General features: G+C 46.4%; 1 protein-coding gene across 2 annotated transcripts in view; it reads left to right on the top strand.

Annotated features, from left to right (window-relative positions):
- The first annotated feature begins 566 nt into the window (after window positions 1–566).
- The window catches only part of KCNE2 (potassium voltage-gated channel subfamily E regulatory subunit 2), a 50,936-nt gene continuing 30,018 nt past the window's right edge, over window positions 567–21,484 (top strand). Inside the window, exons 1-3 of one of the 2 annotated variants that reach the window (XR_008710938.1) lie at window positions 567–802; window positions 3,056–3,122; window positions 4,972–5,295. Coding sequence is in view for 1 of the 2 variants with exons in the window: in XM_055570199.1 (XP_055426174.1) it covers window positions 773–802 (30 nt within the window). In the remaining variant the exon portion in view is untranslated. Of the gene's footprint in view, window positions 803–3,055; window positions 3,123–4,971; window positions 5,296–21,484 lie in introns of those variants that run through there. The other variant, XM_055570199.1, reaches the window with a different exon arrangement.

Genomic DNA, 21,484 nt, shown 5'->3' with positions numbered 1-21,484 from the left:
CCATTGAGTTCTGGCTCTGCTATGTTTCAAAACGGAGGCCCTAGAAAGTAAAGTTTATCCTCCTTGGGACTCAGTTTCCTCACCTGTGAAATGGGAATAAGTATGGCAACAGTACATACTCCATGGGTTGCTGGGAGGACAGAATAACTGCAGGATGACCTGGCCTGAGGTGGGTATTCAGTGGAGCTCATTGGGCCTGTAGGGCAGGGCGGAGCAGATTGGGTGGAGGGAGTCTCTAATGGATGTGGGAAGATGCTGGGGAGGGGCCTGATTAGACTGGGGGAAAATTGGGCAAGACTTGGAGGAGATGGAGACAGGCTGAGCAGGCTGACACATTTGGGGTAAAGGAAGTTGTGGATCACAGAGGAAAAGGAGGTGACATGTCTAGTAAGCTGATGATTGACCTCTGGGTACCTCTGGACTTTCTGGAGTTTTGCTGCAATTCTGTAATCTCCCCACAAGGCCAGGGGTCTCAGCCAGGCGTGGTCTCTCGCTCTCCTGCAGGTAGTCTATCCTTCTTCAGCCTCCCTCCCCAGGGTGGGAGTCTGCCCTGGGGCTCTATCTTTGGGCTTGAGAGTAAGACTTTCATTTGATGGAGCAGTTAGATGATAATCAGACTTCAGATGTTCCAGAGTGAGCAAGTGGTTGTGAGATGTGGTGGTGGGTGAAGACCTTGTGATGAAGAATCTTGGTGAAGAAGATGTGGTACAGAATGGCAATGGAATATTATTTGGCCATGAAAAAGGAAATTCTGCCATTTGAGGCAACATAGATGGACACTGAGGGCATTCTGCTGAGTGAGGTAAGTAAGAGAGAGAAAGACAAATACTCTATGAGCTCCCTTATATGTGAAATCTAAAAAATCCAAAATCCTGAAAACAGAGAGTAGAATGGTGGTGACCAGGGGTTGGGGTCAAGGAATTGATGGGGGAGATGTTATTTAAGGGTATAAACTTGTAACCAGTAGTTAAATAAGTCCTAGAGGTCTAATGCAGAGCGTAGAGATAGGAGTCAACAATACTGTGTTATAAAGTTCACAGTTGCTGAGAGTCTAGATCTTAATTGTTCTCATGACAAAAAAGAAATGCTAAATTATGTGATGAGATACAGAGGTGAACTAATGCTACCATGGTCATCATAATCATAAGTGTATCAAATCAATATATTGTGCCCTTACACAATGTTACGTGTCAATTATATCTCGATAATGTTTTTAAATTTTCATTTCATTTAATTAAAAAAAAGAATTTTGGCCATGAGAGATGGTCAGCTAGGGAAGAGCATAAGCTTAGGAGAAGATGGTTTTGCAATGTCAGGAAGGAGACAGTGGGGAAGGAGCTGACAAAGGTGTATGAGGAAGGTCCTCTAAGGTGAGGGCAGGCAATGGGTGAGAGTTTAGTCAAAGTTGTTGGCCCTGGGGAGGGTGGATGTGCTGCTTTCCTGAGACCAGGTGGAAGGAAAGGGTGACCAACATGGAGTAAAGTCATTATCAAGAACAGAGAGTGGTCCTTAAAAAAATAAAAACAGAACTACCATATGACCCAGCAATCCTGCTATGGGGCGTATACCCAAAGAAAACCATGATCAAAAAGACACATGCACCCCAATGTTCATAGCAATGCTGTATACAGTAGTCAGGATGTGGACGCAACCTGAATACCCGTCAACAGAGGAATAAAGAAGATGTGGCACACATATGCAGTGGGAATACTACTCAGCCATAAAAGAACAAAACTGGGTCATTTGTAGATATGTGGATGGACCTGGAGATTGTCATATAGCATGAAGTAAGTCAGAAAAAGAAAACAAATATCATGGATTAACACAATATGTCCATCCAGTCTAGGAAAAAATGGTTTAGATGATCTTTTCTGCAAAGTTGAAGTAGAGACATAGATGTAGAGAACAAATATATGGATACCAATGGGAAAAGGATGGGGTGGGATGAATTGGGAGATTGGGATTGACATATAGACATTATTGATAATGTGCATAAAATAGATAACTAATGAGGACCTACTGTATAGCACAAGGAACCCTATTCAGTGCTCTGTGGTGACCTACAGAGGGAAGGAAATCCAAAGAAGAAGGGGTGTATGTATATGTACAGCTGATTTACTTTGCTGTACAGTAGAAACTAAGGCACCATTGTAAAGCAACTATACTCCAACAACAATTAATTTTGAAATAATAGAAACAAATAATAATAATAAAAAGAACATTGCTGTGTGGCACAGGGAGCTCAACCCAGTGCTCTGTGACAGCCTAGAGGGGTGGGGTGGGTGGGGGGTGGGAGGGGGGTTCAGGAGGGAGGGGACATGTGTATACCTGTGGCTGATTCATGCTGATGTATGTCAGGAATCAACACAAGGTTGTAAAGCAATTATCCTCCAAAAAAAAAAAAAAAAAAAGGAGAAACAGAGAAGTAGTTGGTGTAAATGAAGACAAGTCACTTTTCATGACCTGAAAATCCTGGGAAAGTTGTCAGCCAGGGATGAGAGAGTATATTAAAAGTTGAAAAAATAATTAAACATAAAACTGTACATTTATCTCTGGTGTCACGGTTTCCCAAGTGCTTATTGTACATCATCTCATTTAAATAGAGAGGAGAAGTCTGAAATAGATGCCGAGTTGAGCCAACTTTGCACGGCATGAATGTTTACAGAAAGTTATGTCTAAAAGGAGTAATCAGGCAGAGGAAGCGGAGCCCTCAGAAACTAAGAGCCAAGAGGGCCCTTTCATTCAGAGACACGAAGGCAGAGACCTGTGGCCAGGATCGGAGCCAGCGCTGGCTGCAGAACTTTTAGGGAGATTGTAATTAATCAGATTGGAGGTTTAAATTCAGGAGTGGTCAAAGTCCAGTATTTTCAACGACTAGCAAAGTAAATGTACATCAATGGCCAGGACTGTTGGTGAAGGATGGAACCCATCATTATATGTGGTCATGGTGTCCCCGGAAACCCTACTCCACAAAAAAGGCTCAGTGTGCATGTCACATGGCACAGAATTGAGAGAAGACAGAATCACTGATCTTTTTAAAAAATGATCTTTTTAGTGGAAAGAAAACAGACTATACAAGAACAAAATCATGCCTGGCCAATCTATTAGAATTTGACATGAAGGTGAGTAGTCTTCCGAATGTAACTTATATAGAATTTCAACACAGCTTTGTCTTGTCAGTGGATACTATGTGATATGGACTTTCTGTGAAATAGGTAAGGATGTAAAGTTATGAAAAGAGGTCAGTTTAAGGAGTGAATGTACCCTCTGGAGTCAGGCAGCCTGGTGGCCCAGAGAAAGTGACATTTCCAAGGGTTGCCAAAAACACTAAATTCTTTGGTGCCAAATCATCAGATCAATGGATAGAGACCCTAGCTACATTTAATAGGGATTCTAACATGTTTAATAAGCAACACATGGGGCTTCCCAGGTGGCATAGTGGTAAAGAATCCGCCTGCCAAAGCAGGAGATGTAGGAGACGCCGGTTCAATCCCTGGGTTGGGAAGATCACCTGGAGAAGGAAATGGCAACCCACTACAGTATTCTTGCTTGGAAAATTCCATGGACAGAGGAGCCTGGCAGGCTACAATCCATTGGGTCGCACAGAGTTGAACACGACTGAGCACTCATGCACGCAGAAGCAAAACATACACATTGATTGGTCTCTCTTAATAGTAATGACAATCCTAACATTCACAAGAATTTAGTAAGTATCTGCTCTACGTCAGACCCTGCTCCAGGTGCCTTGTCATCTGTAATCCTAACCCTCCCAAGAGCTCTGCAAGGCAGAAACAAATATTCCTAATTTACAGATGAGCAGCAAAAGCTTGGAGAGGGCTCCTGGATTTCTGTTCTTTCTCCAGTGTATTAAATTGCTAGGGCTGCATACAGAATACCACAGTCTGGATGGCTTAGACATCAGACATTTATTTTCTCACAGCTCCGGAGGCTGGAAGTTCATGATCAAGATGTCAGCCTATTTGTTTTCTCCTGAGGCTTCTCTCCTTGGCTTGTAGACTTCCGTCTTCCTGTGGTGCCCTCAAATGGTCTTTCCTCTCTGTCTGTATCCTAATCTCTTCTTATAAGGACACCAATCAGATAGAGTTGGTCGTTGTGTTGTTCAGTAGCTAAGTTGTGTCCGACTCTCTGTGACCCCATGGACTGCAGCAGGCTTCCCGGGCCTTCACTATCTCTTGGAATTTGTTAAAACTCATGTCCATTGAGTTGGTGATACCATCCAACCCTCTCATCCTCTGTCATCCCCTTCTCCTGCCCTCCATCTTTCCCAGCATCAGGGTCTTTTCCAATGAGTCAGTTCTTCGCATCAGGTGGCCAAAGTATTGGAGCTTCAGCATCAGTCCTTTCAATGAATATTCAGGGTCAATTTCCTTTAGGATGGACTGGTTGGATCTCCCTGCTGTCCAAGGGACTCTCAAGAATCTTCTCCCACACCACAGTTCAAAAGCATCAATTCTTCAGTGCTCAGGTTTCTTTATGGTCCAACTCTCACATCCATACCTGACTACTGGAAAAACCATAGCTTCGACTAGACAGACCTTTGTCCGCAAAGTAGTCTCTGCTTTTAACTTGACACTTCTTTGAAGGCCCACCTCTGAGGACAGTTACATACAGAGGTGCTGGGGGTTCAGGCCTCAACATGTGAATCTGGGGTACATGCAGTTCAGCCCACAGCTAACAGCTAGTAGAGTAACATAAGGGAAAACTGGGGTAAGCTGGTCATGGAGCCTCATAAGCACGCCTCTCAGAAGCTGTGAAGGTGTGCTTTCTTCCCTGGGGGGTTGGGGAGGATGGGGACAGTAAATGAACCCCACAGTAAACTTCCAGAATTTTCTAGGAGGTGAAAGCCTCTCTCTCCCCCTCCTTCCCACACACCCGCCCTTCCATCCCCAAATGAAGTCTTTCCTCTAGGTCAGAAGTGCTGAGTAACGTTATTCCTTTCCTTCACCCCAGGGTCGAAAACACAGAGTTAAAACGAGAGACCCGGCCTCCCCCACCCCAACTCAGGGCTCAGTCAGAGCTGCTGGGGAGAGGCCCACAGAACACAACTGAGGTGGGGTGTGCGGAATGGAGCCGACTCCAGAGCCGCCCAAGGCACAGAAAACCTCTCTGCATTCAATTTGTAGCAAAGTAAACAATTTGCAGCAAGTAAACAGGGCACCTATTGTGTCCGGTGTTCTGTGGACTGGGCTTCTAAGAGGACTTTTGTTCTAAAGGATATTTTAAACTTCTTCATTAGCTAGGAAAGCTATTTTAAAAACTATTTCCCAGACACCCAAATACCTATCATAAAAAGAAGAAGAAAAAAATCACAACACTTATGAATAAGCAGGAATGGTCATGTGTAGGCCCGGCTTCAAGACTGAGACTGATCAATGTGGCTTCCCTGGAGGCTCAGGGGGTAAAGCATCTGCCTGCAATGTGGGAGACCTGGGTTTGATCTCTGGGTTGGGAAGATCTGGAGAAGGAAATGGCAACCCACTCCGATATTCTTGCCTGGAAAATCCCATGGATGGAGAAGCCTGGTAGGCTACAGTCCATGGGGTCACAAAGAGTCAGACATGACTGAGCAACTTCACTTTGCTTCACTTTGCTGTCTACTCCTGAGTGAGGCTTGGAGAGAGATGCAGGTGAGGAGGATAAGTCTCTTGCCTTGAGGGCTAAGCGGGTGACGAGGATGAGCCATTGGAAACTGGCTGTGAAGGACAGCACCACTCTCTCCCCCGCACACAGCTCTGCTTGGGAGGAAGTTGAAAGGGGAGAGGGATTAACTACACAACTCCAGGGGGCGCCCTCCACCTCGGCAAAGCTCAGCTATTTGTCTCAACTCCTGTGGAGAAGGAAATGGCAACCGACTCCAGAATTCTTACCTAGAGAATCCCATGGACTGAGGAGTCTGGTGGGCTACAGTCCAAAGGTTGCAAAGAGTCTGACACGACTGAGCGACCATGTATGCCGTGTGAGAGGAACCCCTCTGGGAGTTAAACTGAGGAGGTGGGAAACAGGGCTGAGGGGCCAAGGAACACCTCAAGGAGTTAGGACCGGAAAGAAAGGGGTGGGAGGGGTCTGGGTAGTCCCTGTCTAGGGGCTTCCCTTAGGGACACAGGAGAAGCCCTAGCAAGTGTCCTACCAAATCCTCATTATGGCACCAAAATGCTCCCCCAGGCATGCTGAGAGCCGGCAGCTTATGTCCCGTCCCGAGGGCCCAGCAGACACCGTGGCAGCCTTCCTGGAGGCCGCGGCAGGTTGCTCCTTGGAGGGGGTGCCACAGCTCTCAGGCTCTAAGAAGCAGGCTACCCGTGGGATCACTACATCTTCATAAACACACCCAGCTCCTTCTCAGGGGCTCCCGAGAACCTCCAGCAGACCTGCCACCCAGGGCTGGCCACGAGGGAAGCCACATCAGAGTCCCCTACATGGTACCTACCTCTCTTCACCCTGGGGGAGGAACTTGAGACCCAGCAAAGGAAGCCGACACACAAGGCATCCGGGAAGAGAAGTTGGAGAGGTCATTGTGACGCTTGCCTTCTCCTGCTCTGGCTCATTCTTCAGTTTCCTCAATGAGAGCTGTAACCTTTTGATGTTGTTGTTTAGTCACTCAGTTGTGTCCCGCTCTTTGAGATCCCATGGACTGTAGCCCGCCTGGTTCCTCTGTCAATGGGATTTCCCAGACAAGAATACTGGAGTGGGTTGCCATTTCCTTCTCCAGGGGATCTTCCCCACCCAGAGATCGAACCCAGGTCTTCTGAGTTGGCAGGAGGATTCTTTGCCACTGAGCCACCTGGGAGCCCCCGCAACCCTTTGTCTGATGGCATTTACTCTCATTGTAATGTCAATACACTGATACTTGACCTGTGATCAGGATAAGGACAGTTCCATCAGATCCTTTCCTAGGAGCAGATTGGGGTGGGGAAGGAGGGGAGACCCTAAGCCATTCTTGGTGGTGGTGGTGATGGTGATGGCGATGGGGTTGTGGACTAGCAGGAAGGTGGGCAAGAAGCAGGAAGAAGGCAGAGAGGAGCCCAAAACGAGTCTGCCCACTACACAATATTGCCTCCATCTGGCCTGGCTTGGACAGGCTGAATGATTGTGATATTATCCAGAATACTAGGCCACTGACCAAAGACGTCTCCAGATGCTCAGAAGTTGTACTTCCAAGCATAATTCTTGGCTGTCTGAGAACCACAAGTAATTGATGACGCGCCCCCCCCCCAACCCACCCCCTTTCCATATCTTATTCTTTCCAGCTCCTGGACAGATACATTTTCTTGTTTGCAGACTCATTCATTCCAGGTTTTGCAGCAATCTCAGACTTGAAAAATGCAAGCGCAGTGTGGTTGCGTTCATCTGTGGTCACCTGGTCCTCATTAAGGCCATCGGAGGCAGCCAGGACCCGGTTTTGTGATTAGCGGTTCTCCTCCATGTAGGCTTGAGAGCTCTCAGTGGGCTCTCGTTGTTTGCATGAAGTCCTCGGAGGACAATGCCAGGCTTAGCTCCACGTTTTCCACATGACCGATGGCATTCAAAGCTTTGCAATCCCAATAGGCACATTTCTTGACTGGCTTTGTTTCTCATGGGTTCAGGTGGAATAAAAAGGTTTTCTGCTGCCAAGAATGTCAGTGTGTGGTTGGGAAGTTGGCATTTTTCTCTAGGAGGAAGGGAAGTCAGTTGGTAAGTGACTGGATGTCTGATGCCAACAGTGAGAAAGGTTGTTTCAGTATTTCTCAGTTTTAGTGAAACTAGAGTCTGCCATCACGGGTAGGAAGGGGCCAGGAGTCTTCCTGGGGGGCTTGTGAATGTCTCCCGCCAGCAGCAGGCTGTTGTTAAGCCCTGCTGTGTACATTCTCCTGAGGCCGCGTGGAGGCTGGGGCTGGGGATGGGGTAGGGTGGGGGGTGCGCTGGGATTCTTCTTTCATTTCTGCAGCTGGGAAGATGGCTCGGCCTCTGCCAAGGCCTTTTGTCCCATTTTTCTCTTGCTTCATTGGGACATTTCCGGAACCAAATATATTCAACTAATCCTCAGCTTCAGGAGGTGATTGAATATCCAAATGCTGGCCCTTCCATTGTCCGATGACTAGGACCAGCTGAAACACTCAATTTTGCAAAACAGTCACACTCCAGCCATTGGCCCAATTATCTCTTCCAATTACAATGTCTTCCCATCCTCTTCTCATGGAAGTGTTTGAGGCCCCCCATGGATTCTGGGAATTCTCAGGCTGAATTCCACCCTTCATGCACCAGAGACACGAGGCAAAGTCACCTGCTCCATGGGTGTTTGGTTCTACTGTACTTTGACATGGATTCCAAAGTCTGTGTCTTACTGAAGACAGGCTATTGTTGTCTTTATTATTTTGAAATGGACACACTGCTGAGCGCCTGGATCTGAGCCTGAAGATAAATACGGGCACTCAGGGGCCTTGAAATCCATTCTTGCAGCTTGCTAATCCTTGCAGGCCTGTTAGAACAGAGCCAGACTAAACAGAGAGCTGCCACTCCCTCCCCGGGGCCAACATTTTGGGGCTTTTGTCAAGTGGGCAGGAGTGCAAATCCTTGAAGATACCCTCCATAGAAAGCCTGTTTCTTTATATTCTTTGGCTCGGACCTTGGCCAATGTTGGCAACGTGGCCTTGTGTGGCCCTGGAGAACCTCGACATTTCTTCATTTGAGTGTCCGGGGTCTAGACTCCAACTCGGCTGCTTGTCTCAGGGAGCAGGAAGGAGGTGTTCTCAGCCTCTGAGATTGAGAGGAAGCTTTGGAATTAGGAAGAGTCCAGTTTCTGACAAGACAGTGGAATGGGAGTCAGGGAGGAAGGCTTTGGAGTGACAAGACAGGGAGGGAAGATGGCGAACAAGCAGGCAGTCCGTGTTGATCATCCTGTGCTAAAGGCGCATCTGGTGTCACTCAGAATCACTGAGAGCTTGGGGAACTGTATCCTTTCACTCAGCCAGGTGCCTCCCAGACACGCAAGTGCCAGGTACCACCTGCCCCCTCAGACATACAAGGGCCAGGTAACCCCCCCCCCAGATTTTATGCAAGGGCCAGGAACCCCCCCAAACATGAAAGTACCAGGTATCCTCCCCCTGACATCAAGGGCCAGGTACCTCCACCCAGACATGCAACTGCATTAGCTCTGCAGCTATATATGATGCTTCACCCAATGTGGCGACCTCCAGCCCCACTGAGAACCACTCACAGACTGTCCCCTGGCAGAACCTGGCACTGCAGGGTGGTCCACAGTTCCTCCTGTAGGGGTTGCCTCTCCATCTTCCCCTCCACTTCTCCTGTGGTGTGTGTGTTAGACGCCTGCCTGCTGCCTGCCTGCCAAGTCGCTTCCATCGTGTCTGACTCTGTGCAACCCCATGGACTGCAGCCTACCAGGCTTCTCCGTCCATGGGATTCTCCAGGCAAGAACACTGGAGTGGGTTGCCATTTCTTTCTCCAGTGCATGAAAGTGGAAAGTGAAAGTGAAGTCACTCAGTCGTGTCTGACTCTTAGTGACCCCATGGACTGCAGCCTACCAGGCTCCTCCATCCATGGGATTTTCCAGGCAACAGTACTGGAGTGGGGTGCCATTGCCTTCTCCCGTTAGACGCCTAGCCGTGTCCAACTCTTTGTGACCCCACGGACTGCAGCCCTCCAGGCTCCTCTGTCTATGGGATTCTCCAGGCAAGAATACTGGAGTGAGTTGCCATTTCCTCCTCCAGGGGATCTTCTCAACCCAGGGGTCGATTCCTGCCACACTGCAGGCAGATTCTTTACTGTCTGAGCCACGTCAAAAAGCTTTCTGTATCCCCATCGCTCTTCCCTTATCTGAAAGACACCAGTGAAAAAGGGGAAAATCCTCCTGTTTGGGAGAGCTCCCTCTTTTAGTTCTTTCTTTGAAACCGTACCTCCAGCAGTCCCTTGCCCCAGCTGGGTGACACTGTTTCAAGACGACCCACTTTGGGGACCTGATTTCACTGTCTTTGGAAAGCCACCCTGAAAGGAGAGTCCAAGTTCAAATTCAGCTCCTAAGAATAAGGGAATCCACACATCCACTGTGACTGGGATGATATGGGGGACTTATGTGGACGTTGGGGGCAAGGATCAGGGAAGGGAACCAGGTGGGGTGGGGGCGGGGTGGCAAGTCAGCCATCTTGTCTCAGGAGAACCTCAGCTGAGTCACAGAAGTGCCTCTATGGCTGTCATGGAAACCTCTGGACTACACAGTAAGCCCCCTACATATGAATGAGTTCCATTCTGAGAGCACATCTGTAAGTCCAATTTGTTTTTAAATCCAACAACATCAGTCTAGGTACCCAACTAAAACATTTGACTACATAGTGCTATACTGTAATAGGTTTATAATAATTTTCACACAAATAACACATATGAAGCAAACACAAGAATTCTTTTTTTTTACTTTACTTTTTTTTTCTTTTTAATCAGAGGATAATTACAATATTGTGATGGTTTCTGTCATCCATTAAGAAGAATCAGCATTAGGTGTACATATGTCTCCTCCCTCTTAAACATCCCTCCCACCTCCCTCCCCATCCCACCCCTCTAGGCTGTCACAGAGCACCAGCTTTGGGTTCCTTGTGAAAGTTGCTCAGTCATGTCTGACTCTTTGTGACCCTGTGGACTATACAGTCCATGGAATTCTCCAGGCCAGAATACTGGAGTGGGTAGCCTTTCCCTTCTCTAGGGGATCTTCCCAACCCAGGGATCGAACCCAGGTCTCCCACATTGCAGGCGGATTCTTTACCAGCTGAACCACAAGGCTCCCTGTGTCATACAGCAAATTCCCATTGGATATCAGTGGTAAAGAACCCTGCTGCCAATGCAGGAGACATAAGTGACGCAGGTTCGATCCCTGGGTTTGGAGGATCCCCTGGAGGAGGGCACGGCTCCCCACTCCAGTATTCCTGCCTGGAGAATCCCATGGACGGAGGAGACTGATGAGCTACAGTCCAAAGGGTCGCAGAGTCGGACTTGACTGAATGGCTTAGCATGCACACATGCACGCATACATTCCAAAGGTGGAATTCAGATCCTCTCAGAGGTGAGAGTTATACAGTCTATGAGTTCACAAAGAGTCCGACACTGCGACTGATCAGTGTCCTCAGTCTGAGTGACTGAGCACACAGCGCACACATCTACATGACATATGATAACATATATGTTTCCATGCGACTCTCAAATCATCCCACCTCTCTCTCCTCCACACTGTGTCCAAAAGTCTATTCTCTATGTCTGCATCTCCACTACTGCCTTGAAAGAGAAAGACACATACCATATATTAATGCATATATATAGAATCTAGAAAGATGGTAGTAAAGAAAACATGATTAATCTTACAGCTGGTCCCATCACTTCATGGCAAATAGATGGGGAAACAGTGGAAACAGTGTCAGACTTTATTTTGGGGGGCTCCAAAATCATTGCAGATGGTGACTGCAGCCATGAAATTAAAAGACACTTACTCCTTGGAAGGAAAGTTATGACCAACCTAGATAGCATATTCAAAAGCAGAGACATTACTTTGCCAACAAAGGTCTGTCTAGTCAAGGCTATGGTTTTTCCTGTGGTCATGTATGGATGTGAGAGTTGGACTGTGAAGAAGGCTGAGCACCGAAGAATTGATGCTTTTGAACTGTGGTGTTGGAGAAGACTCTTGAGAGTCCCTTGGACTGCAAGGAGATCCAACCAGTCCATTCTGAAGGAGATCAGCCCTGGGTGTTCTTTGGAAGGAATGATGCTAAAGCTGAAACTCCAGTACTTTGGCCACCTCATGCGAAGAGTTGAGGAAAAGACTCTGATGCTGGGAGGGATTGGGGGCAGGAGGAGAAGGGGACGACAGAGGATGAGATGGCTGGATGGCATCACTGACTTGATGGACGAGAGTCTGGGTGAACTCCGGGAGTTGGTGATGGACAGGGAGGCCTGGCGTGCTGCGATTCATGGGGTCACAAAGAGTCGGACACGACTGAGCGACGGAAATGAACTGAACTGAACTGACAGTACCTTGAAAAGTACAGTAGTACCGTATAACGGCTGGCACACAGGGGCTGGCATGGAGTGAACAGGCAAGAAGGGTTACTGACTAGAGGAGAGAGAAGAGGCGGGAGATGGTAGAGCTGAAGGATCATCACCAATAGGAGATGGAGGGCAAGCTGTAATTTGACTCGCGCCTGATGTTGATGGCACAGGTTCGGGTTCCTTGCTCGATTCAATTCTATCTATCCTCTTGAGTGGGTTGACTTGCAAGAATAGCACTGAAACACATGCATTCCCACATGTAAAGTAGATAGCCAGTGGGAGTCTGATGTATGATGCAGGGAACCCAAAGCTGGTGCTCTGTGACAACCTGCAGGGATGGGACAGGGAGGGAGGTGCAAGGAGTGTTCAGGAGGGAGGGGACACACATGAAAAAAGAACACGATCCAGTGATGTCTGGGTAGCAGCTGTTTTTTCTCATCATAGATGACATGGCAGCACTGGATTGCATTCTGAACGGCTGCTGAACCATCCATGAACCATTCTACATTTGGGTCCTGGGTCCCAAAATCTAACGGTGCCCCCTCAAATAAAGAAAGCACCCTTGCCGTCTCCAGTGTCATGAATCTCTTTGGTTCTTCAGTTACTTCTTCCTTTCTCTCTCTCCATGCTTTCTCTGGATCTCCAACTCCATCAGGTCTTCATTAGTAAGCAGCTCAGGAGTTCAAGGAAGTTGTCCTCTTGCAGATCTGGCTTGAAATAAAGACTCTGTACTACTATACGCCACACAGTGCTCTAAAGTACACAAAAGCACAACCACTTGTAGGACACGTGTGCACATGACAACATATGCCAATAAGTTACGTGACTGGACATATGAACACATATTCACATCTTTGAAATTTCACAACTTGAAGAGTTTGTATGTAGGGAATTTACTGTAGTGTCAGGTCACCTTTTTTTCACTTTTCACTTTCATGCATTGGAGAAGGAAATGGCAACCCACTCCAGTGTTCTTGCTTGGAGAAACCCAGGGACAGTGGAGCCTGGTGGGCTGCCGTCTATGGGGTCACACAGAGTCGGACACGACTAAAGCGAATTAGCAGTTAGCAGTAGGTAGGCAGATGGAAGAAATGTACACGATCTTCTGCAGTCTTACCGTTTCCCCCCAAAATCAGCAAAGAACAAAGGCCCAGAGGCTCAACCCAGTGGAACAAATTCAGCTCTTGCCTGACTTACGATCCTTGAGAACAGGAACCATACCTACTCATCATGTCAGTTCAGTGTCAAATACAGTTCCGGGCTCAAAATCAAGGCACAAGGAGTGCCTGCTGAGCTGAAGGAGTCCAGGCTGGCCAGGGCCCAAGTGTGAGAGGAAAGACCAATGACATTAAGACAGTTGGGAATTGGGTCCAGAGCCATGCATGCCATTAGATGCTGGGCTAAGAGTGTCCATTGACAAATGAGCATCATGAGAGGGCATTAAAATATTTTTCTTTGTCAATTTTAAAATAATGAGTACTCATTTTTATTTGCAAAACAATGCAAAGATATAGAAAGAAAAAGTAGTCTCTCCCTTCGTTCCTCTCATCTTCATAAACAAATTTTCTCATCCTTAGAATTCCAAGGTTTCACCAAGTTATGTCTAGGTGTTTGTCTTTTAAAAAAAATAATCCCATCTGGAACTTGGGCTTTTCAATCTACAGGCTTAGATCTTGTGTCACAACATGGAAAATTTCTTCTGTTATTTAACTATTGTTTCTCCTTCATCATCTGTCCTCTCCTCCCAACCCACTTCTGAAACTGGTACTGTCTGAAAGTCATCTCTTGTTTGGTCCTCTAAGTCTCTTACTGGTCCCGACTGGTTTCCATCCCTTTGTATTTCCGTATCATGAGCTATTTCTTTCCCTTGGTCTTCTAGGCCTATAATCACAGCTCAGCAGTGATTATCCTCTTTTCTGTTTATTTCTGAAGTTTATAAAATAAAGAATAATTTTCTTTTAATAGTTCCAAGAAGTCCATTTCTCAGACCCTAGTTGTATCCTCTGAGCATCCTCATTGCTTGTTTGTTGAAGCTCTTTCATCAGTCCTCCTCCAACGGGGGTAGTGGCTTGGTCTTTCCAGCCCTCATCACAGAGACCCTTAAATGCTCCTGATTTTGTAGTCCACTGGCAGATGGATCAGGATGAAAGCATTTGCAGTGGCAAAGCCCATAGGCAAGGGAAGGTTCAGCAGTTTCTGCTTGTAGGAGCTAGCCATAAGTTAACTGATCAACCATTTCTCTATTGCTCTGAGCTGATCAACCTCTCTTTGAGCTCCTGGAATCAGGGTCTAGATCTTAAAGAAGGTGAAGGGGTGGGAATTTAAGAGCACAGGTGGGAGAATTGGCTTCAAAGAGGAGGAGAATATACCTTCTTCTGACCCACAAGACTGGCAGGAGGGGTTATAAATACAGACACTGCACTTGTCATTTTGTGAGCAGTAAATTGGGGGAATTCATGGTCCATGGCAGAGATGTGTTTGGGGTAGCCATTTGACTGTTTCTCTGATTCAAAGAGAAATAGCCACTGAGCTATGTTCTTCAACCTCCCAGGGTGTTCATCTCTCACCATCAGCTAAAACAATCAATGGCTTGAACATCCATCTTTGCCTTGTCCAACATGATGTCAGGTGCTGTGAGGAACAAAGTATGATAAGAACGCAGAGTTCCCACTTGGAAATGCTACCCCTGACCCTCAAGGATCGGCTCAGTTGCCGTATTCTGAATTCTCCCTCTTCCAAGGGACCAGGATCCTGTCCCTCCACGTGCTCCACGTGCTCCTTCTCTGGGGACATGGAAGGATGCTGCAGCTGCCCTGGGGGCAGTTCTCTGTACAAACACACTGGTGTGGGGTGGTTTGGTAGGAAGTCCCTGAGGCTTTAGCTTTCCTGAGCTGTCTTTGGTTTACCTGTGGTGCGGTGAGATTAAGGAGGAGCCAGGGGTCTGGCTAGAGTAGAACAGGGGAAGTTACAGCCAGACCTCAATAGGGAGGCCAAGTCATAGGAAGCAGGTGGCTTTGCATGGAGCCAAGAGTTGAAGACTGACCACATGGCCTTGGCTTTTGGCCACCATTTCCGGCATGATGAAGTTCAACTTGCAGACAAGGGCCATTGCCCTGGAGCCAAGCAGAAGCAAAAGTCACCACCCTAAAGATGCTGAGATGTCCCCTCTGCCTTGAGGTTACTGAACCATCACCACCCCATACTCTCAGAGGCCATGACTATCTTCGGATCAGAGAAGAGAAATCTGAGAATTTGAGTATGTTTTGTTTTTTTCTAGAAAGACTGAACATAACTGACAGGACTGTTTAAATTTGGGGGTCTAAATTATAGAGCAGAGTGAATTAAAAATTAATCTATTCCCATTAGCCAACAGTAAAGACCAAAAAGGAAGACAAATTACAGACAAAATAAAGGAGCTTGTTTTATTCCCTGCATATTCAAGCTGTACAAGGAATTTGAATATGCATAAACACACACACACACATTTTCATATCTTTGGATTTTTTCCTGACCCCATTGGTTAGAAAATGACCCAAAATTCATAGGGTCACAAAAAAGACAAACCACAAAAAAGACAAACAACCCAGTTAAACAATGAGCAAAGAACTTGAAATGAACAAAGGACTCAAAAAAAAAAAAAAAAAAAAAAGAGGTATAAATGACCAAGGAGCACATGAAAAGTTGCTCAATGTCATTAGTCATCAGGGAAATGCAAATCAAAACCACAACGAGATATCACTTCAAACCCACTAGGCTGGCCAAGACTTTTATAAAAGGGTGAAATAGAAAGTGCTGGTGAGGATGTGGGAAAATGAGAACACTCATACATTGCTGATTGAAATATAAAATGGTGCACTCTGGAAAATAGGTAATTCCCCAATAAGTTAAATATAGAATTACATGCCACCCAATAATTCAACTCCTACATATATAACTCCCAAATTGAAAACAGGTGTTCAAATGTAAACTTGTTCACAAATGTTCATAGCACAACACCCCAGAAGTCAAAAGAACCCAAATGCCAATCAACAAATGAAGAGAATAACAAAAATAGCGTACCCATACAATGGAGTTGAGCACGACTTAGTGGCTGAACAACAACAACAATACAATAGAACATTGCTGCTGTTGCTGCTAAGTCACGTCAGTCGTGTCCGACTTTGTGCGACCCCATAGACGGCAGCCCACCAGGCTCCCCCATCCACAGGATTCTCGAGGCAAGAATACTGGAGTGGATTGCCATTTCCTTCTCCAACATTATTTAGCCATAAAGAGAATGAGATACCAATACATGTTACAGCAAGAATGAACCTTGGAACCATCATGCTAAGTGTAGAAGCCACACACGAAAGACTATATACTGTGTGATTTCGTGTATTTAAATAACCAGAGTAGGCAAATCTATAGACACAGAATGCAGATTGGTGGTTTCTAGAGAGGAGGAATAGAAAGGGACAACTTCATGGGTTCAGGGTTCCCATTTAGGATGATGAAAAATTCTGGGACTGGAACATGGTGGTGGTCGCACAACACTGTGAAGACACTTATGCCCCTGAATCACACACTTCAAAATAGTGCATTTTATGTTATGTGTGGTTTGTTGTTTCAGTTGCTAAGTCATATCCAACTCTTTTGCGACCCCATGCACTGTAGCCTGCCAGGCTCCTCTGTTCATGTGATTTCCCGGGCAAGAATACTAGGGTGGGTTGCCGTTTCCTTCTCCAGGGGATTGTCCTAACCCAGGGATCGAATAAGTGTCTCCTGCGTTGGTAGGCAGATGCTTTACACCTAAACCACCAGGGAAGCCCTTATGTTATGTATATTTTACCGTAATTTAAAAGAATTCGTAGGATTAAATGGATTAAAGATCTAAACATAAGACCAGAAACTATAAAAATCTTAGAGGAGAACATAGGCAAAACACTTTCTGACATACATCACAGCAGGATCCTCTATGACCCACCTCCCAGAATATTGGAAATAAAAGCAAAAATAAACAAATGGGATATAACTAAAATTAAAAGCTTCTGCACAACAAAAGAAACTGTAAGCAAGATGAAAAGACAGCCTTCAGAATGGGAGAAAATAATAGCAAATGAAGCAACTGACAAACAACTAATCTCACAAATATACAAGCAACTCCTACAGCTCAACTCCAGAAAAATAAATGATCCAATCAAAAAATGGGCCAATGAACTAAATAGACATTTCTCCAAAGAAGACATACAGATGGCTAACAAACACATGAAAAGATGCTCAACCTCACTCATTATCAGAGAAATGCAAATCAAAACCACTATGAGATACCATTTCACACTAGTCAGAATGGCTGTGATCCAAAAGTCTACAAGCAATAAATGCTGGAGAGGGTGTGGAGAAAAGGGAACCCTCTTACACTGTTGGTGGGAATGCAAACTATTACAGCCACTATGGAGAACAGTGTGGAGATTCCTTAAAAAACTGGAAATAGAACTGCCTTATGACCCAGCAATCCCACTGCTGGGCATACACACCGAGGAAATCAGAATTGAAAGAGACACGTGTACCCCAACGTTCATTGCAGCACTGTTTATGATAGCCAGGACATGGAAGCAACCTAGATGTCCATCAGCAGATGAATGGAAAGGAAAGCTATGGTACATATACACAATGGACTATTACTCAGCCATTAAAAAGAATACATTTGAATAAGTTCTAATGAGGTGGATGAAACTGGAGCCTATTATACAGAATGAAGTAAGCCAGAAAGAAAAACACCAATACAGTATACTAACGCATATATATGGAATTTAGAAAGATGGTAACAACAACCCTGTACGCGAGATAGCAAAAGAGACACAGATGTATAGAACAGTCTTTTGGACTCTGTGGGAGAGGGCAAGGGTGGGATGATTTGGGAGAATGGCATTAAAACATGTATAATATCATATAAGAAACGAATTGTCAGTCCAGGTTCGATGCAGGATACAGGAAGCCTGGGGCTGGTGCACTGGGATGACCCAGAGGGATGGTATGGGGAGGGAGAGGAGAGGGGGGTTCAGGATGGGGAACACATGTACACCCGTGGAGGATGCATGTTGATGTATGGCAAAACCAGTACAATATTGTAAAGTAAAAAAAAAAAAAAAAGAAAAGATGTTACACCTAAGTCATCCAGGACCAGAATATGAAAATGTAAAACTTTCAATAAATATCATTATCATAATCAATAAAATTTTAAAAAATTAAAAATAAATAAATAAATAGAAAAAATTCGTAGGAGTGATGCTATGGCTGAAATATCTACCCCCTGCTGTTAACAGCCTGTATCCATTGGGTGCTTACTGCCTGCTGGGCATTTTACAGAGATTATCTCATTTTGTCCTCAGAGCAATCCTAGGAGGTGGTGTCATTATTCCCATTTTGCAGGTGAGAAAGCAGATTTAGACAGCTGAAGTAGTCACCCAAGACCCCAAGCAGTTAGCCCTCTCACCATGCAGCGAGGTGAGAGAGCGAGGAGCTGCCAGGATCTCCCCCAACCCCTGTCCTTAGAGTAGTAGGTAAGCGTTCAGGACATAGCATCCAACCTGTGAGGGCAGAAGAGGGTCCTCCTCAGACTCGGTCTGGGAAGGGGAAGGCATCATTGCAACTGCAATTGCATCATTGCAATTTGCTCTCTCATGTAGTGAACCCCAGAGAGGGAAAGGGATCTAGGAGGTGCATCCCAAAGGCCATTGGAAGGAAACCCAAGGACCGTCATCCAGGAAGGAATGGCTGGTGTTACCTGGATCCTGAACTAAGGCCCTTCTCCTCTGGGAAGATTGTGGACCTGACCCCAAGGGAAGCCAACTTGTAAAGCATTTCCCAGCCCGGATGGCCAGAGTGACCCCAAACCAGAGCTACATACTAGTTTCTTATGAACAAGTGGACAAGCAGGGCTGCTGAGAAAGAGTGAGGGAGAAATCCACAGCCAGAATCATTGTGGACAGGGCAGCATGAGAGCCTTTCAGGGTGGTAGCCCCTCTGTCCCTGCTGCAGCAGACTGGACGCAAAATCTGCAGTTGAGGAAGTCTCTGGTGGTTCAGTGGTGGAGAATCCACCTGCCGACGCAAGGGGCGTGGGTTTGAGCCCTGGTCGGGGAAGATTCACGTGCTGCAGGGCAACTAAGTCTGTGGGCCACAACTACTGAAGGCCCTGCACCCTATAGCTGGTGCTCTGCAACGAAAGGAGCCACCACAGTGGGAAGCCTGTGCCCCACAACTAAAGAGTAACTCCCGACTCATAGCGGTTAGAGAAAGCCCGCATGCAGCGAGGAACACCCTGCACAGGCCAAAATAAATAAGTAATTAAAAACGTAAACGCTAAATTGAAATAATATTTTTTTATTATACAGAGTGAAGTAAGCCAGAAAGAAAAACACCAATACAGTATACTAACGCATATATATGGAATTTAGAAAGATGGTAACAATAACCCTGTATACGAGACAGCAAAAGAGACACTGATGTATAGAACAGTCTTTTGGACTCTGTGGGAGACGGAGAGGGTGGGATGATTTGGGAGAATGACATTGAAACATGTACAATATCATATATGAAATGAGTCACCAGTCCAGGTTCGATGCACGATACTGGATGCTTGGGGCTGGTGCACTGGGACGACCCAGAGGGATGGTACAGGGAGGGAGGAGAGAGGAGGGTTCAAGATGGGGAACACGTGTATACCAGTGGCGGATTCATGTTGATATATGGCAAAACCAATACAATATTGTAAAGTCAAAAAATAAAATTTAAAAAAAGAGAGAGAGAGAAAAAAAATAAACCAAAAAAAAAAAAAAAAAAGAATATTTTTTTTAATCCCCAGTTGAAGGACAAGCTTCAGGTACAAGCTCAGTAAACAGAAGAGACATGCCCTTGGCATCAGCTGACCCAGCCCTGGGCCACTGCGCCCGGGTCCCTGGTGAAATTCCGCCCTGTGTCATCTTCTCCGAGGAAGATCATCACCAGAGCCCACTCTCTGGAGAGCAGCGATAAGCATTCTCTGTTTGGTCGGTAATTGGCATGAAAGGCCACAGTCCTGAAGTAGGACATCACTGGATTCCTGTCGACGCAGAAACTTTGGTGAGATTGTAACTCTGGCCTCTTCTGAGTTACCAAAATAGAAGTGGCAAATATTTGTCAGCTCTCCTGCCAATTCCTGTTCATTTCTAGTGGCTTCCTGGGGTACAACGCTGAGAAAGATCCTGAGCCCATGTCTGAGGCTCAGTGGAAAAGATAACCACTGTTGATTAGCAAGGTCTGCAGTAGATGAATAGCAGAAGCACAGTAGTGGAGGCTGGTTCCTGTCCCGTGGGCATTGCTGCTAAGTCGCTTCAGTCGTGTCCGACTCTGTGCAACCCCATAGACCGAAGCCCACTAGGCTCCCCCGTCCCTGGGATTCTCCAGGCAAGAACACTGGAGTGGGTCTCCATTTCCTTCTCCAATGCATGAAAGCGAAAAGTGAAAATGAAGTCGTTCAGTCCTGCCCAACTCTTAGCGACCCCATGGACTGCAGCCTACCAGGCTCCCCCGTCCATGGGATTTTCCAGGCAAGAGTACTGGAGTGGGGTGCCATTGCCTTTTCTGCCCGTGGGCATTAGACGCTGTCAAAGGGTGGCTCAGGGGTCCTCCCTGGTGGTCCAGTGGCTAAGACTTTGAACTCCCAAAGCAAGAGGCCTGGGTCCAATTGCTGGTCAGGGAACTAGATCCCGCATGCTGCACATTAAGTTCTCATGCCACTGCTAGGACTTGGTGCAGCCAAATGAATGAATATGTGATAAATGGTGGCTCAGTTGTGGGCTGGGATGACAACCCCTATTATTACAGATATTCTTATAAAGAGTGACCAGGGCATCCACTCCAGTATTCTTGCCTGGGAAATCCCATGGGCTGAGGAGCCTGGTGGGCTATGGTCCCTGGGGTCACAAAGAGTTGAACACGACTGAGCACACAGCACACACACACAGGACATTCATGCTGTGGAAAAATCTTTGGAGGTGATGATCTCTCCCTTCCATTTGAGGAAAAAAAGCTTCCAGAAAGATGCCTTTCTTCTCCGTTATCTGAGCTCCTGAGAAGGGCAGCAGGTCAAGGGCCATTTCCTCCTCTATCCCCCGAGGAGTGAACTGATGGTTGCCAGCAAGGGCCTCTTTCTCCAAGGCTGTTCTGGATCTCTTGTTTGCCCAGGGCAGCTGCAGTCACACAGTTTGTTTCTTGTCATGGAAAGCTGAAACTTCTCAGAGCCCAAGCTAAATACTGGCTACGGCAGAACATCCAGTTTTTTTTTTTTTTTCCATGAGCCCCTGCTGAATTGAAACCCAGAAGCCAGTGGCCCACCTGCCAATTATTACAGTTAATTCTGTGCAGGCTTGACTCAGGAACCGAGACAGAGAGTTCTGTTTGCTGCTGGGGGCACACAGGGCGGGCGG

This window comes from Bubalus kerabau, chromosome 2, assembly GCF_029407905.1.
Source record: "Bubalus kerabau isolate K-KA32 ecotype Philippines breed swamp buffalo chromosome 2, PCC_UOA_SB_1v2, whole genome shotgun sequence".
Lineage (NCBI taxonomy): Eukaryota > Metazoa > Chordata > Mammalia > Artiodactyla > Bovidae > Bubalus > Bubalus kerabau.
The sequence above is the reverse complement of the archived record's forward strand: the minus strand, read 5'-3'. Positions and strand labels throughout refer to the sequence as shown.